Source organism: Lemur catta, chromosome 2, assembly GCF_020740605.2.
Source record: "Lemur catta isolate mLemCat1 chromosome 2, mLemCat1.pri, whole genome shotgun sequence".
In the NCBI taxonomy this organism is placed as follows: Eukaryota; Metazoa; Chordata; class Mammalia; order Primates; family Lemuridae; genus Lemur; species Lemur catta.
The window spans coordinates 83,115,452-83,131,525 of NC_059129.1; the positions used below are offsets into that span (position 1 = coordinate 83,115,452).

The 16,074-nt window shown below is 32.6% G+C and overlaps 1 protein-coding gene across 8 annotated transcripts in view; it reads right to left on the reverse strand.

The window, feature by feature from the left end:
- The window catches only part of SNX14 (sorting nexin 14), a 70,692-nt gene that overhangs the window by 42,340 nt on the left and 12,278 nt on the right, over window positions 1–16,074 (reverse strand). For 7 of the 8 annotated variants that reach the window (XR_006733531.1, XM_045543969.1, XM_045543965.1 and 4 more), the window contains exons 5-12: window positions 13,666–13,709; window positions 11,465–11,552; window positions 8,162–8,246; window positions 3,516–3,672; window positions 2,058–2,133; window positions 966–1,010; window positions 778–858; window positions 571–685 (exon numbers count right to left, since the gene is read on the reverse strand). Coding sequence is in view for 7 of the 8 variants with exons in the window: in XM_045543969.1 (XP_045399925.1) it covers window positions 571–685; window positions 778–858; window positions 966–1,010; window positions 2,058–2,133; window positions 3,516–3,672; window positions 8,162–8,246; window positions 11,465–11,552; window positions 13,666–13,709 (691 nt within the window). In the remaining variant the exon portion in view is untranslated. The remainder of the gene's footprint in view (window positions 1–570; window positions 686–777; window positions 859–965; window positions 1,011–2,057; window positions 2,134–3,515; window positions 3,673–8,161; window positions 8,247–11,464; window positions 11,553–13,665; window positions 13,710–16,074) is intronic. The other variant, XM_045543968.1, reaches the window with a different exon arrangement.

Genomic DNA, 16,074 nt, shown 5'->3' on the forward strand with positions numbered 1-16,074 from the left:
TACTGATTGAAGTCTTTAACAGTTTTGTTTTTCTTTTTTAAAGAGAGAAGATCTCGGTATTTGTCCAGGCTGAAGTGCAGTGGCGCAATTATAGCTCACTGTACCTCAAATTCCTGAGCTCAATCCTCCAGGCTCAGGCTCCAAATAGCTAGGACTACAGGTGCACACCGCCATGCCCAACTAATTATTTTTCTATTTTTTGTAGAGATAGGGTCTCACTCTATTGCCCAGGCTGGTCTCGAACTCTTGAGCTTAAACAAACCTCCCTCCTCAGCATCCCAGATCACTTGGATTACAGGCATGAGCCACCATACATGAACCATAGTTTCATTATACTGAATTTTTAGATTTTTTTCTACTACTAGCTTTGATTAAAGTCAATGATAGATTATATCCCAATGTGGAAAGGAGTGGGCACTTGAGAAAAACTCATAGGTGCTCTTAGAATATCTAGTAAATGAAATTTAGTACACTGAAAGATGGCTACCACATCAGAAGATCTGATTTAAATATTCAATTACATTAAAAAGTTTAAAAATTACTTTCATAAAATACACAGTTAAGCCTCACCCACAGTCAGACAAAACTGCAACACATGCACTGCTCCTTCTTGTTTCAGAAAGTTCATAAAGCGAAATAAAAGATCTTGTTGCTCTCTGATTTGCTTCAGTTCTAACTTCAGCACCTTAATACAATATGGAAAAAGAGTATGTTAAAGCTATATAAATGTGCTCTCAAATTGTTTATATCAAAAATCATATTGCTGAAAATACTTACAGATGGCTTTTTATTTCTAGGTTCTGAAAATTTCTGCAAGAATGGAACCAAAGGAGAAGCTGGTTCAGTTGCTTTTTCAGGCTTTGAAGAAAGAGAATTATTAACTCAGTAATATTCCCACTTAATTTGACATACAGAATCAAAACACAGCTCAAACTGAAATGTTTTCTAATATGTTCAATACTCACTGGACTGTCATCTATGAAGATAATAAGCAAATGATTCACAGTATCCTAATGGAAAATAAGAAACACAGGTCAACATAATTCCATTACTGTATTCTGCCCAGAATTCTCAGGACTTTCATCATATTATGAAACTTTCCAGAAAAATGAAGGAAAAAAATGGAGCAGTGGCAAAGCTGCATTTATGTATTACAGGGAGAGTTTAAAAATCTATAATGCAGGTTCTTAACCTTTGTGAAAATGGGCAAATAAAAACTATTCTGACTGTGGCATTTAAAATGTTTATAGGCCGGGCGCGGTGGCTCACGCCTGTAATCCTAGCACTCTGGGAGGCCAAGGCGGGCGGATGGTTTGAGCTCAGGAGTTTGAGACCAGCCTGAGCAAGAGCGAGACCCCGTCCCTACTAAAAATAGAAAGAAATTAGCCAAACAACTAAAATATATATACAAAAAAATTAGCCGGGCATGGTGGCGCATGCCTGTAGTCCCAGCTACTCGGGAGGCTGAAGCAGAAGGATCACCTTAGCCCAGGAGTTTGAGGTTGCTGTGAGCTAGGCTGATGCCACAGCACTCTAGCCTGGGCAACAGAGCGAGACTCTGTCTCAAAAAAAAAAAAAAAAAAAAAGTTTATAAATTACTTCTGTTTCTTCAAAATCTTATTGGATCAAATGGATAAGCAAAATGTGGTATATACATACAATGGAATATACCCAGCCTTGAAAAGGAAAGAAATTCTGACACAGGCTACAAAACAGATGAACCTTGAGAATATCATGCTAAGTGAAATAAGCCAGTCACTAAAAAACAAATACTGTTTGATTCCACTTATATGAGGTATCTAGAGTAGTCAAATTCTTGGAGACAGAAAGCAGAATGGTGGTAGCTAGCAGCTGGAGGGAGGAACGAGGAGTTATTATATGATGGGTACAGAGTTTCAGTTTTATAAGAGTTCTGGAGATAGGCAGTGGTAATGGTTGCACAACAATATGAATGTATTTAATACCACTGAATTGTACACACAAAAATGTTTAAGATGGTAAGTTTCATGTTAAGTGTATTTTTACCACAATATTAAAAAAATTATTTTAAATCTTACTGGATCAGCTAGGAAATCCAAAGAAGGAAGGAACACAGAACCAGACAGGATCTCTCTGATAAGTAAGGTCAGGGATCTGGAAAAAGACAATAATTGTATATTTGCATACACACACACACACAAAACACATACATACATACATATATATACATATATAAATAGTGATTTATATTCATTCTTAACTTTCTTTACCTATTTTATTTTTTTGAGACAAAGTCTTGCCCTTTTGCTCAGGCTAGAGTACAGCGGCATCATCATAGCTCACTGCAACTTCCAACTCCTGGGCTCAAGTGATCCTCCTGCCTCAGCCTCTTGAGTAGCTGGGACTACAGGCCCCTGCCACCACGCCTAGTTAATTTTTGTATTTTTAGAGACAGGGTCTCACTATGTTGCCCAGGCTGGTCTTAATCTCCTGGGCTCAAACAATCCTTGTGCCTCAGCCTCCCAAAGTGATAGGATTACAAGTATGAGTCACCACATCCAGCAAGTTCTTCACTTTGAAGTACACATGATTTACCTGCGGATCTTGTTAAAATGCAGACTATAATTCAGTAGGTCCGGAGTGGGCCCTGAGATTCTGCATTTCTAATTAGATCCCTGGTAACATTTATGCTACTGCTGTATAGACCACACTTTGAATAGCAAGGACTTAGAATCCTTACTTGCCTAAAAGATAATACTATTTAAGAGAAAAAAAATATTCCCTTAATAGGAGGGACTTAAGGGATATTAAAAAGTAATTTCAGAGTATATTTAAAATGTTTAATTAAATATATTTAAAGTTTAAGGCTAATGTGTTTAATAGCATAATTACCTTATAAGTGTATTAACAATATATAAATATTATAAAATAGTCTAGAATAATCTTTTAATTAGATTATTAAAATGTTTTTTAAAACAAAATAAAAATTTAAAATAAAGTAATATTTAAAATACATCATTAAAAATAAGCCCTGGTTTCTCCTCTAAGGACTATTAAAGTAAGAGCAATAAGGAAACTTTTGGAATAATCTAAATATGCTCCTACCAGAAAAAGGGAGAAAAGACTAGATGATCTCTAATTACTCTTCCCAGCTGAATACCTTAAAACCCAAACTTGTCTATATAATTCATTCAAAGTGTTTCTGCCTGTAACAGTTATAATGTGCGTGTCTTTAAAAAGGAACACCAAGGAAATAAAATATAATGATCTCAAATAAGAAAATTAATTTTATTCATATTTATCATTGATGTCCAAGATCAGTTCTCAAGAAAAATTCTAAGTACACATCACTCCACAAATACTTAGCACCTAAATTGGCATTTTAAGACCTGATAAATTACTTTTTTCAAACGAAAAATTGTTCATATCATAGGTTAACTTCAAGTTTTAGTGTATTCCTATTATAATTAAGAACAGCAACATACATATGGCATAGTATAGAAATTCTACTATGATATTTTCTAGTATATTTATACCTGCAGTCTGTTGCTTTAGGAGGCAAAATATAAGGAAAAAGTAGCTCAGTGAGTTTCCTTAAATAGTGTAATTCATCTCTTCGACTTCTCAAAGCAACATGAAGCTCTGGACCGTATTCTTCTAAGGCAGCTTGCTGTAAAAACTCTGTATTTTTTACTACAAAATAGAGATTAAAAATAAATATTGAAACAAGTTAAGCAACATTAAATAACTTCAGCCATTCCCACTAACAAAGAGGATAGCATCTAACCTAGACATTCCTTTTCTAGCCCCTTTTTAATACATAGTCTATGGGGAAATTTTTCAGAACAGACTATAAAGAGAGAAATTCCTCTCTGTTTATTATGCAATAAATCAGTAAATGGACCCTTTTCCCCATGCAAACAAGAATTTAAACTCATGTTTCCACTTTATAAATTACATAAAATAACAGCAAATGATTTTTAAAAGTTGTAAAAAATGTAGAAAACATCTTTTAGCACACATAAGGCTTTTGTTATCAAATGTTACATCCTGTTCATCCTCTGAAAAACCAAAAAATATCCTACTCGAAATTCTTTAATTGCACCTGCTTTCACATCAATATAAACCTGGTAACCTTTTGAAGCAAATATACAAACTGGCTTCTTGGGTTAAGTTCTGGATCTCCTGCCCAGAGCATAGAACACAAGTATAAAACTGTATAAGGTAGAAGTCTATGAATGAATAGATTCCTTTATAAATATTAACTGATGATAAAAGTTATATTAACAGGAAGTTTTTTAAAAGCCCAGACACTAAATTAATATTTTAAAACTTAAAAGTAACAGTATTCTCTTTTTATATACCTCAAAAGACTAAGTGGAGACCAGGCATGGTGGCTCATGCCTGTAATCCTGGCACTCTTCGAGACCAAGGCGGGAGGATTGCTCAAGGTCAGGAGTTCAAGACTAGTCTGAGCAAGAGTGAGACCCCGTCTCTACTAAAAACAGAAAGAAATTAGCGAGACAACTAAAAATATATAGAAAAACTTAGCCGGGCATGGTGGCGCATGCCTGTAGTCCTAGCTACACAGGAGGCTGAAGCAGAAGGATTGCTTGAGCCTACGAGTTTGAGGTTGCTGTGTGCTAGCCTGATGCTACAGCACTCTAGCCCAGGCAACAGAGAAAGACTCTATCTCAGAAAAAAAAAAGACTAAGTGGAAACATCAGTCATGCTTTCCCCTTTCTGTACTCTGTACCAAGTTTTAAAATCATGCAGTCTTTGTAGCGAATCTTAATCCTAATTCAGTGGCATTTACTTTAGGACTATCTCCTTCTATTTTTATGGAAAGATAATCCAAGCATGTTCATCAAAAAAAAAAGTCAATATATGCATTCTAACAGTGTGAGTACTAAGAAGGTAATGAAGGCTATCTGTACCCTTACAAGAAATGCATTTTAAATTATTAGCCAAGCTTTCGTTATCCCCAAGAACTTAAGGCATGGGTCTTTTAGAAATTTATGTCATGGGCAAAGGATTTAAAATCAGAAGATTAAGCTGTGCTAACTTCCCAGCTCTACTTCTTTACCGATATGATTTTGAACAAATGATATAATTCCTCTGAGTCTCAGAATCTACATCAGTAAATGGTCATTAAATAGTTAGTAACTCTGAAAGGTCATCATGTAAAACACGTAATTGTAATATTTGGTGTGATTAAGCATTTATAGATAATATATGAATTAAATCACTAGACTAGAATCTATTCATCAACTGTCAGGTGTAAGAGATTTTTGTAGTTCTAGGTGATAAGAAAATAAAGAGATCAGGCAAAACATTCTTAAAAAGTTGGGAGGGAGAGACACCTTAATTGGGAATATAAACAAAATAGAGATGCTAGAATATAGAGCATGGATTAATCCCCACTAATCACTAGTATATCTAATGCCTAATTGGTTGGTGGTTTTCAGACCATAAAAAGAAGGGTCTTCAGAATCTATGACAAAGAGATATCCTCAGGTTGCAAGACTGGAGTAAAGTCCTTCTACACAATCATTACTGAATTTAAATTAAGCCAATGCTTATACTGTGTATATATATTCAACATTTCTAAGAGCCATGGAAGTATTTACATAGTCAAAAAACTTCTATATAATCCCTATTCTCAAGAGGCAGATTAAACACAGAACATCAAGAGAGTAAGGATAACAATGTATGAAGAGATGAATCTTTACTTCCTGAATTGTGCTCAACTGTGGAACCAAAGAATTTACGAAACAAATCCGTATATTTAAGAAATGAAAAATCCAAAATTTGAAAATCTTTTTTACAAATCTGTCTAATTTACTGTCATAGTATTTAGAACACTGGGATCTTAGGATAAAATTAGAGCCCTCCTAATTCTCTGGCCTTTTACTTCTATGGATTTCATTAATTACAATGTTATTAATAAAACCGATCTAGCATTTTATGGTGATTTTATAATTAAGGATTCTTTTTTACACAAATAGTAGCAAATTAGCAACTCCTGTCTTGCAAAGATTCAATAATAAATTTCAGTCAGATTAGTCTGTTTATATATATATAACATCACTCTCACAGAGACAAAATAATTTGGGGATTTTATTAAACTGACCAACTAAAATTAAAAGATGGCTGCATTTATTGCAGCCTGAGAGGTATTTTGTTTTTATTGCTTTTGTCTTTAGAACAAAATTATAACTGTATTAAAATACTTTTCCCACACAAAAACTTAACAAAAAAATGTTTATAGCAACTTTATTTATAATTGCCAAAAATTGGAAGCAATCAAGATGCTCTTAAATAGGTAAATGGATAAAAAGTGTGGTATATCCATACAATGGAATATAATTGAGTAATAAATTGAGTTATCAAGCCATAAGAAGACATGGAGGAGCCTTAAATGCATATTGCTAAGTGAAAGAAACTAAAACATACTGTATGATCTCAACCATAAAACATCCTGGAAAAGTCGAAACTGTAGAGATAGTAAAAAGATCAGTGATTGCCAGGGGTTCTCAGAAGGACGAATAGGTGAAGCACAAGCAATTTTTTATGGCAGTGAAACTATTCTGTATGGTACTGAAATGGTGACTAGATGATCATACATTTGTCAAAACTCACAGAAGGTATGTACAACACAAAAGAGTGAAACCTGATGTAAACCATGGACTTTAGTTAATAACAACATATCAATATTGATACATCAATTATAATGAATGTACCAAATAATCCAAGATGCAAATACTAGGAAAAGGGGGCAGTATATGAGAACTCTGTGTACTTTTTTCTCAATTTTTCTGTAAACTTAAAATTGCTCCAAAATTTAAAATCTACTAATAAGACAAAATTTTTCCCATATTTTCTTCTGACAATAAAGTAGCCTTTACAAAGTGACTACAACAAAGACACTAACTTCGAGTGTGTTTTTGCCAGTAACAGGACAATAATTTTAAAAGTTAATTTTTTATTCAACAAGTTAAATATACTCAAACTCTTTTTTTAACTATGTTGAAGGTAAAATTATTTTTACTTGTTATAAGATAAACACAATAACTTTTAAATATACAATTTGAAATGCTTTTCATATCTAAGAAATTATGCATATCAAAGGGCAAACTAGTAATTTCATTTAACTTCAACTCTACCTATAGCATAATTTCCTAAAATGTGCTCTAATTATTATTTGATATTATAAGGGAAGAAATAAATGGTGCCATGGTCAAATGAATTTGAGACACCTAGGTTAAAGTTAAAGCTATTTCTTTGCTGCAGGACTACTCAGAGCTTCTCCTGTGCCAGTACTTACTGGGAATTTTCAGGAGGGGAATACAATAGTAATTACCTACAAATACGACCATGAAACTTCTTCTGGTCATATGATCATCTATGTAGAGTAGTATTCTGCAGAACATACTTCAGAAAGCAATGACAAAAAAGAATTCTAAATGCAATCACAAGGAAAATCTCAGTTTTACACAGAACTAAGTGTAGAGTATAGAAGTAATTTTGTTGAAAAGAAACATTTTAGCTTGATCTAAAGTAAGAAAAGTCCAAAATGAAGATTTCACATTCAATCAGAAAATATTTACTAAACATATGCTACGTGTAAATCGTGACAGTAAAAAGGCCAGGATACACATAAGACATAGCAAATAGGTCATCCTGCCTAAGGCATAATATATAGTGAAAGACAAGACTATATCAAAATATGTGACTAGATAGAAAAGGGTTTATATATACAGTTTATATGCTATGGCAGAGCCACTAAATTTTTAGTAGAGAGATAACATGAGAATTGTCATATTGTAAAATTAGCAAGGTAGTGATATAAAAGATGGGCTAAAATACGTCAAAACTTGAAATCAGTAAGGAGAAAGCAGGAAGAGACATGAAAGGTACCTCAGAGAAATAGGTTATCATTCAAAAAAAGATGATCTATCAATAATATATCTAAGAGCTAACTATATTTAATTTTTAAAGATTTTGAGTTTTCACATTTACATGATTATTAACAAACTACTGAAACAGATTTCATTTTAAAAACATATTCTCACAGCATTTGTGAATATATATCAGTTAATGTATCAGTACTCAGATATTTCAGGTGAAAGTTGATGTATAAAAACAAAATCACTCAAACTGTAGTAAAAAACTGTATTACCTTTCTGTCTGGCTTTAACTATCACTTCTATATGCTTCATTGCTGCTTTTAATAATTTCTTGGTTATAATAGATGGAATATCCACCTAGAAAAAATTCAACATAAAAATAAAACTTTTAAAGTAATTATTACTAAGTTACAATGGCAACAACACTATAATCAAGATCTTGGAACATACCTTAAAATTAGAAGTATTATTCAGAATCTTTCAAAAATATAACTTAAAATACTTTATATTCTTAGATCATACAACTGTTATGTTGGATCTTTTTTTTGACAAAATACTGAAAATTTTATCTTAATATGCACATCCTAAATACTAGATTTTTTCCAAAAAATAATATTTTTATTCCTGGTATATTTTTTTATGTGCTCTTTGTGTTAAATACGTGCAAGGAAAACTCCAGTAACTTATCATCTCCTTGATGCTATAAATTTTGCTGGTAAGATGTTACTGGAAAATGAACTTTTTTATTCAGCTTACAAGATGAATTCTGGATTTAAGATATATGGAAGCATCCTATTTTAGAATAATATTAACTTTCATCATTTCCCACCAACATTTTTCAACCTAAAGGCTAGAATCTATATTGATAATGGTAGTTTAGAAAGGGAGGGCTGAGGGCTTATATGCACACACAGAAAAGAAGCAAAACATAAAATAAGTAAATATAAATTACAAATAAATCACCAAAAAGCAAGTTTATTGGACTTTAACAAACTCATCTTCCACCATAAAACCTAACACTTTTATAACTTCCTGTTATCAAAGGCATGAGAAAATTCCATCCCAATTCTTTTTAAATTCCATATTAAAGAAGAGAACAAAACCCCAGGGTAAAAAGTCTAACAAGTATGATGTACTATAAACCCCATATTTTAGTGACTTGCTGATAAAATCCAGAGTAAAAATCAAACATGTTCAATAAGAAGGAACATTCTTGCTAGTACTATGCTTCACTGCAAAATAACATTACTCTTTATTTTTCCTCAGCCACACAGTACTCAGTGATTATAAATTACTCTCATATTTATCAAATAAACAAGATGTTTTAGTTTTTAAACATTTTATAAAATCTTGTCTTCTGAGAATACTCATGAAGATTTGCATTTGTAAGTTCCATTCTAGGACTTTGGGTCAGAATTAAAATGGTAAAATAATAGGTTTCTCACTGAACTTTGATTTAAAAAAAAACTGTGGACCTTAAATGACTCTTTATTTTCACTATCCCCAAACTTTCAATTTATATTATTCAAGCACCAGTATCAAGAACAGAACATTGTAGATGGAATAAGATGATCCAGGCCTAATCTACTGCCCATTAACTACCTCTGACACTTTGACAAAGTTCCTAATTTTCTATAAAATGGATATAAAATGGATATAATGTCCGATTTATCTCCCAGGACACTGATGCAGATAAAATGAGAAGACAGGTCAGGCCCAGGGGCTCATGCCTGTAATCCTAGCACTTTGAGAGGCCAAAGTGGAAGGATCACTTGAGCCCAGTCGTTGGAGACCAAGCTGAGCAACACAGTGAGACCACCCCGTCTCTATAAAATTTTGTATCTATAAAAATATAAAAATCAGCTGGTGGTAACAGTGTGCACCTGTAGTCCCAGCTCCTCAGGAGGCTGAAACAGGAAGATCGCTTGAGCCCAGCAGTTCGAGGTTGCAGTGAACTATGATGACCCTACTGCACACTAGTCTGGGCAACAGAGTGAGCTCAAAAAAAAAAAAACAATATACTAATATATTATATTAGATATATATTAAGATATTGATTTTATATATAATTATATAATATAATTTTACACTAATATAGCACAAATTTTCTATTAACTAATGCCTTTTAACTAATTCACTGTACTAAGGCAATCAATTTTGAAAAATTAATTTTGACTTATTCCAAGTTATAATTTAAATGGTTTATCACCAACAAATTGATATTTCTTCTTAAATCTTTCATTACAATTAGTCTATTGATATAATTGCCCAGAACCTCTTTTTAAACAATATCATGTTCATCAACTTTTTTCAAAAATAATAAATGCCCAATACAAAAAAAAAAAAAAAGACAAATATAAAGAAGTAAATGGATTAAGATTCAGCATCAGCCTATCACCAAAACAAGGGTTGACAGTGATAAGGATGTGTATGTCCTTAACATACGTATTAACAAGTTTTATTATATAAGTTTTGTTTTCAAAATGGAAAAATACAACATACATTTTCTAGCCTCTTTCACTTGACTATTTAAGATAAATATTTTCACATGAAAATAAGTACTTTCTACAAAGTGACTTTTCATGGCTGTGTAGAATTCTATGGTTAAGATGTATTATATGTGCTCAACACATAATCTCATCACTAGATATCAGTTTTTCTTTTTAGTTTTATTGTAAATTATATTGCAATAAATCTTTGAACACACATTTTTAAATACATCTTTGATCATATCCTTAACGTATATTACCAAAAAATGGAATTAAATTTGGAGTACGGACATTTTTAAGTCTTAATAAAGATTACTAAATTCCCCTCGTGTAATAGTTATACCAATTTGGATTGGCACTTGCTTTACCTGTTTCTACACAACCATCATTACTAGATAGTAAAATTCTTTTTTACCTTTCCCAATCTGATAGGTAAAAAAAATAATCTCATTAAAATTTTTTATTTATTTGATATGAGACAACAAATTTTCAAGTGTTTGTCAGCCATTTTATATTTTTCTTTTGTGAACTACTCATTCATATTTTCTGTATGCCTTTTCTACAGTGGTTGACTGAATTGTTCATTTCTCAAATAAGTATGGAAACATTTAATAAAATTAAAATTATTTTATTACTAATGGCAAAGATATATATTAATTCATTGTCAATGTTCAATCCTATTGAATTGACAAAGCAGAAGACAAGTGTGTATGCCTACACCCAATGTACTACAAATATATCTAGGCAAAGACCCAAACATATACAAAGTATGGCTCAAAAAAAATTTTTTTAAAGTAGGTCACAATCATTGCCATTTACTCAATAAATTCATCTAACTGGAACATGACCTTTTTTGTATAGTTGCCTTTTCATGTCTAGTTTTCACAAACCAAGATAACAAAGCATTAAAATTACAGAAAGCAAAGCTGATCAATGAGTGATACAATAATTTTTAACCTAAAAAAATGAAAAATGAAGAAAAAACACGTACACATAATAAAGGAGAAAGTAAAAATAAGATTTAAAATAGTCTCTTTCATAAAGAGAAAGCTCCAAATTCCCTAATTTCTCATTATAAATATATACCTTGTGAATCCTTCGTATTAAGACAGATGCAAAAAACCGTAATGTTATTCTCAGTTCATCAACGAAGGACTCATCATCTGTCACATCCCTTCAAATCGAGGAGAAAAGCAAACATTCAGAAGTTCAAAGAAATAGTTTTCACCTTCTAGAAACCAAGGAAAAAACTTTCTTTTTCTCCCCATTTACTTAAGCTGTTTTTCTTTTATTTATAAATAATGCAATTCATTGCAGAATAAAACATATAAAAAAGAAAACCAACATCTCCCATAATTCTAGTACTAAGACATAATCACTATTAACTGTAGGATATATTTCTTTGCAGACATACACATGTACATAGTCTTATTTGTACAATATTAAGATCATTTTCTAAGTACCACCAAAGAAATTTCAAATAAACAAAAGAATGAATAATTTTGGAAAAGCAACAGAATACAAATTTTAAATTAGTTTAAAATATTTACAAAATAATAATATACACTAATGCTAAAAGTTAAATAGTGTGCTCTATTCGAAAAAGAAAATGAACTGAAACTCATTTTATAACAGAAATTTTGACAACCTTCATCTAAGGAGCTACTTTTCATTTTCCTGTTGTTTTGTGGTCCCTAGAATTAGGATACTTCCCTAATCAAAGGCAAGAAAGAAAGGTATGTATAAAAGTAATATCCTGAACTTGAAGATGGTACTAATCATTAAGTCCCTTGGCAGAACAAGGAAGATAATTTTATCAACCATACTTCCCTCTAATAACCCCAGAGAAGGGGATATTACAGCATCAATAGCTAGACTGAGGAGAAAACATGTATTTTAATACTTAGAAATATAAGATTTTATGTCTGAAGAGTCATAATATAGAAGAGGGGGAAGGTAAAGGAGTCTTTACAAAGGGATTCATTTTGCAAATGATCTCACCATCAGCTTTACTTAAATGGCAAATGTGGCCGGGCATGGTGGATCATGCCTGTAACCCTAGGACTTTGGGAGGCCGAGGTGTGAGGGTCACTTGAGCCCAGAAGTTCAAAACCAGCCTGGGCAACATAGCAAGACCCTCTCGCTACAAAACTTACAAAAATTAGCCAGGCACGGTGCATGCACCTGTAGTCCCAGCTACTTGGGAGGCTGAGGCAAGAAGATCACTTGAGCCCAGGAGTTTGAGATTGCAGTGAGCTATGATGATGCCACTGCACTATAGCCCAGGCAACAGACCAAGACCCTGTCTCAAAAAAAAAAAAAAAACCTTAAAAATGGCAAATACCTGATATTTAAGACAGAACTCAATATAAAAATTTAATTTACACAGCTTTTCAGTAAAATATGGTATATAAACTGGATATCAAATTTGTTTTAACACACACTGGATGAACACAACTTGTAGCATTTTTTTAATCAGAAAATTCAAAATATACTCAATCAATATAAAATTAGGGTGATGTCATTAAACATTACATCTGTAAGTCATACAGGTGTAGGTGTTCAAACACATATTTAAAAAGTGATGTTTATTTAAGGAAATACGTATTTATTAAATAAATTAGATCTCTCTTTGATCCTCAAACTAGAGGTTTTTTCAGATCTAGAGTATTTTCTGTACCTTGGAAAGCACAGAGCCCTTGTACATACACAGCATACACCAAAAACAAAGTTATTTTGGAAAAAAATATTAATTTTTCAGGAAAACTACTGAAGTTATCTTTCAATTTAATGAAACATCTGAATATAGATTTTTCTCCCAAAGGTATAATTATTTCAAATGTGAAAACTGTACAAAATTATTAAATCACTACATTTAAGAGTGATAAATTCTGTAAGTTACTTTTCTTTCAAAAAGCAACCCAAGTTTTCTTCCTCTTTGCTACCACTAAATTATTAACGGATTGCCTACATCAATGGTTCTTAACTGGGACCAATTACACCTTCTAGATATCATTTGACAAGCTCTGAAGACATTTTTAGTGGTTAAAACTTGCAGGGGGTAGGGAGTGCACCTGGCTCCTAGCATCTCATGAGAAGCAGCCAGGGGTGCTATTAAATATCCTACAATGAAAGTACAGCATTCCACAACAAAGAATTATTTGGCCTAAAACATCAGTAGTGACAAAGTTGAGAAATCCTGGCCTACACAAAAACACATCATTAGCATGCTTAGCTTAACGGTATTCACTATATTAAACAAAAAAGATCTTATAGAAAGAACATACCTGTACCATGGATAAACGAAGTTTTCCAACACTAATTCAAGAACCTGCATAAAAATTATTTTTAAAGGAAAATAAAATTAATTAATTCTGGGGAAATAAACTGTACTACTTGGTAGTACATAATATTTTATACTATAAATCAACATATAAAATTGGTTTTATATATCAGAAATAATAACAGTAACATACTTTCACATGACACCATGTATATTTCAACCTTATACAATTGTGAGGATCAAAGAGAACATATGAGAAAACACTTGGAAAGTCATAAAACTTCACAAAATGGAAAAATTATTATTAAAATGACACACACATATTTTTAAATATTCCCATAATCCAACAAAAAACTTAAATAAAACTATTCCTGACTCTGAAGTTTCAGTAAACCAAAAAAGTTCTATAGAAAGGGGGAAAATACTAAGTTGGTCTTTTGCATTCCTAAGTTTCTATAAGTCAGTATTCCCAAAATAAAATAACGAAACAAGTAGCTAAGACTTATATAAGGAGCAAAAATTAGGTGTCAGTGATCACCTTTGAAGGAAGGATAGTGATTTAGAAGGGAACGTGAAGGGGAGTTCTGTGATGCTGGCAATTATTTATTTTATTAAAGGATACTGGTTATACGGATATGTTCACGTTGTAAAAATTTTAGCAGTACACTTAAAATTAGTATATATGTTACATGTGAAAAAGTAACAAACTAAATAAACCCCAGGTGTTAAACTTTCCATTTCTGGGGTCTGGGTGTAGCAGTATGTTGTAATTTTTAAAGGAGTTGCAGGACTCCTTAAAGTTACTGTCCTGACAGTAACTTTAAAAAGCAGTAGGGAGGGAATGGAGCAATGTATCTAATCTATATGCTTCCCAAATCAAACCATAAACCTCTGGCAGCAGTAAGAAAGGTTGTGGAGTCTCTAGGTTAAATATTAAAGCAACAATAACTTAGAGGTTTTACTACAAAAACTAAGCATTAGCTTAAAGATACATATAAAACAACCATTTCAATGAATAGGATAGACAGGAGACTAGAAAAGGTTACTGTTAAACGTTTGCTCTCCTTTTATTCCACACATCTAACCAGTCACCAAATCCTACTTATTTTACATTCTAAGTAGTTCTCTCCTACAGCACAACTGTTTGGGTCCTCATCTTCTCACCCCTTATATTGCAGCAATACTCTCTAAACTAGTCTCTCTGCCTCCAAGCTCACTTCCCTCCAGCCTCCACAGAGATGCCAAAGGGATCTAAAATATATTTGACCACATCACTCCCTTGCATGCAATCCTCAATAGTATCAAACCACAAAAAGTGAAGAAAGAAAGGTGAAGCTGCACTGATTTTGAAGGGGAGCTGCTGGCATGCAGCAGCTGTGACCACTAACTTCCTTTTCACCTCCCACTGCATCCTATGAGTCACATCTGAAAACTCAAGTTACACAGTTTGAAAATCACTGGCTTCCAGGAGCAATTAATCTAAACTCCATTAGCATAGCCCTTGAAGTCATTTGATGATCTGATTTCCAAAAAGCCATATAAAATACTGGTTAAGATCTAAGCCAGACCTGAGTTTTTGACTGAGTTCTGCAACCAACTGGATATGAAACTTGAGAAAATTATTAAAACTCTCTAAACTCCAGTTTACCTTTGAAAAACTTATCAATAATAGCACCCACTTTGAAGGTTATGTACAGATTACACGAGATAATGTACACACTTAGCACAGTGCCTAATATATAGTAAGCATATCATTAAATATTAACCACTAGAATATTGTTTCTTCACTGCCCACATCCTCCCTCACATGTTACCCTCCAGTTTACTGAACACCCCACCTTGTTTCAAGCCTCTCTTTCCTTTAGAAAGCTCTACACAAACTCTGAAATATCCTTTCCCACATTATCAGTCTGGCAAATTTCTAGTCATCCAATCTGACTGCCCCTCTCCCAACAGTTATGCACTTCCTCCTCTACACTAATTCTATATACCTTGCACATTTTTTCCATTATTGCCTGTATTAAATTATATTGTTAATAACCTGTTTATATGTCTACCTCCCCTACTAGGCTGAAGTTTCTAATAGAGAAGGACCATATCTTATTTCTATCTTAATCCCTAAGGACTAACCCAGTTCCTACCTAGAACAAGATCTCAAAAACTTTAATTGTGGGAGCTAATATTTATTGAGCATGAATATGTGCCAGGCCCTGGGCCAAGAACTTTACATAAGTTCTTTCGTTTATTTGAAGGAATGAATGAAATGTCAAAAACACAAATAATATTCTTGTTAGAGATTTTCTTCAAGAGACCTCAACTCAGCACTCTCCAATAGAAATACAATGTAAGTGACACATTAATTTTAAATTTTCTAGTAGCTACATTTCTTAAAAAGTAAAATAAAAAAACAAAA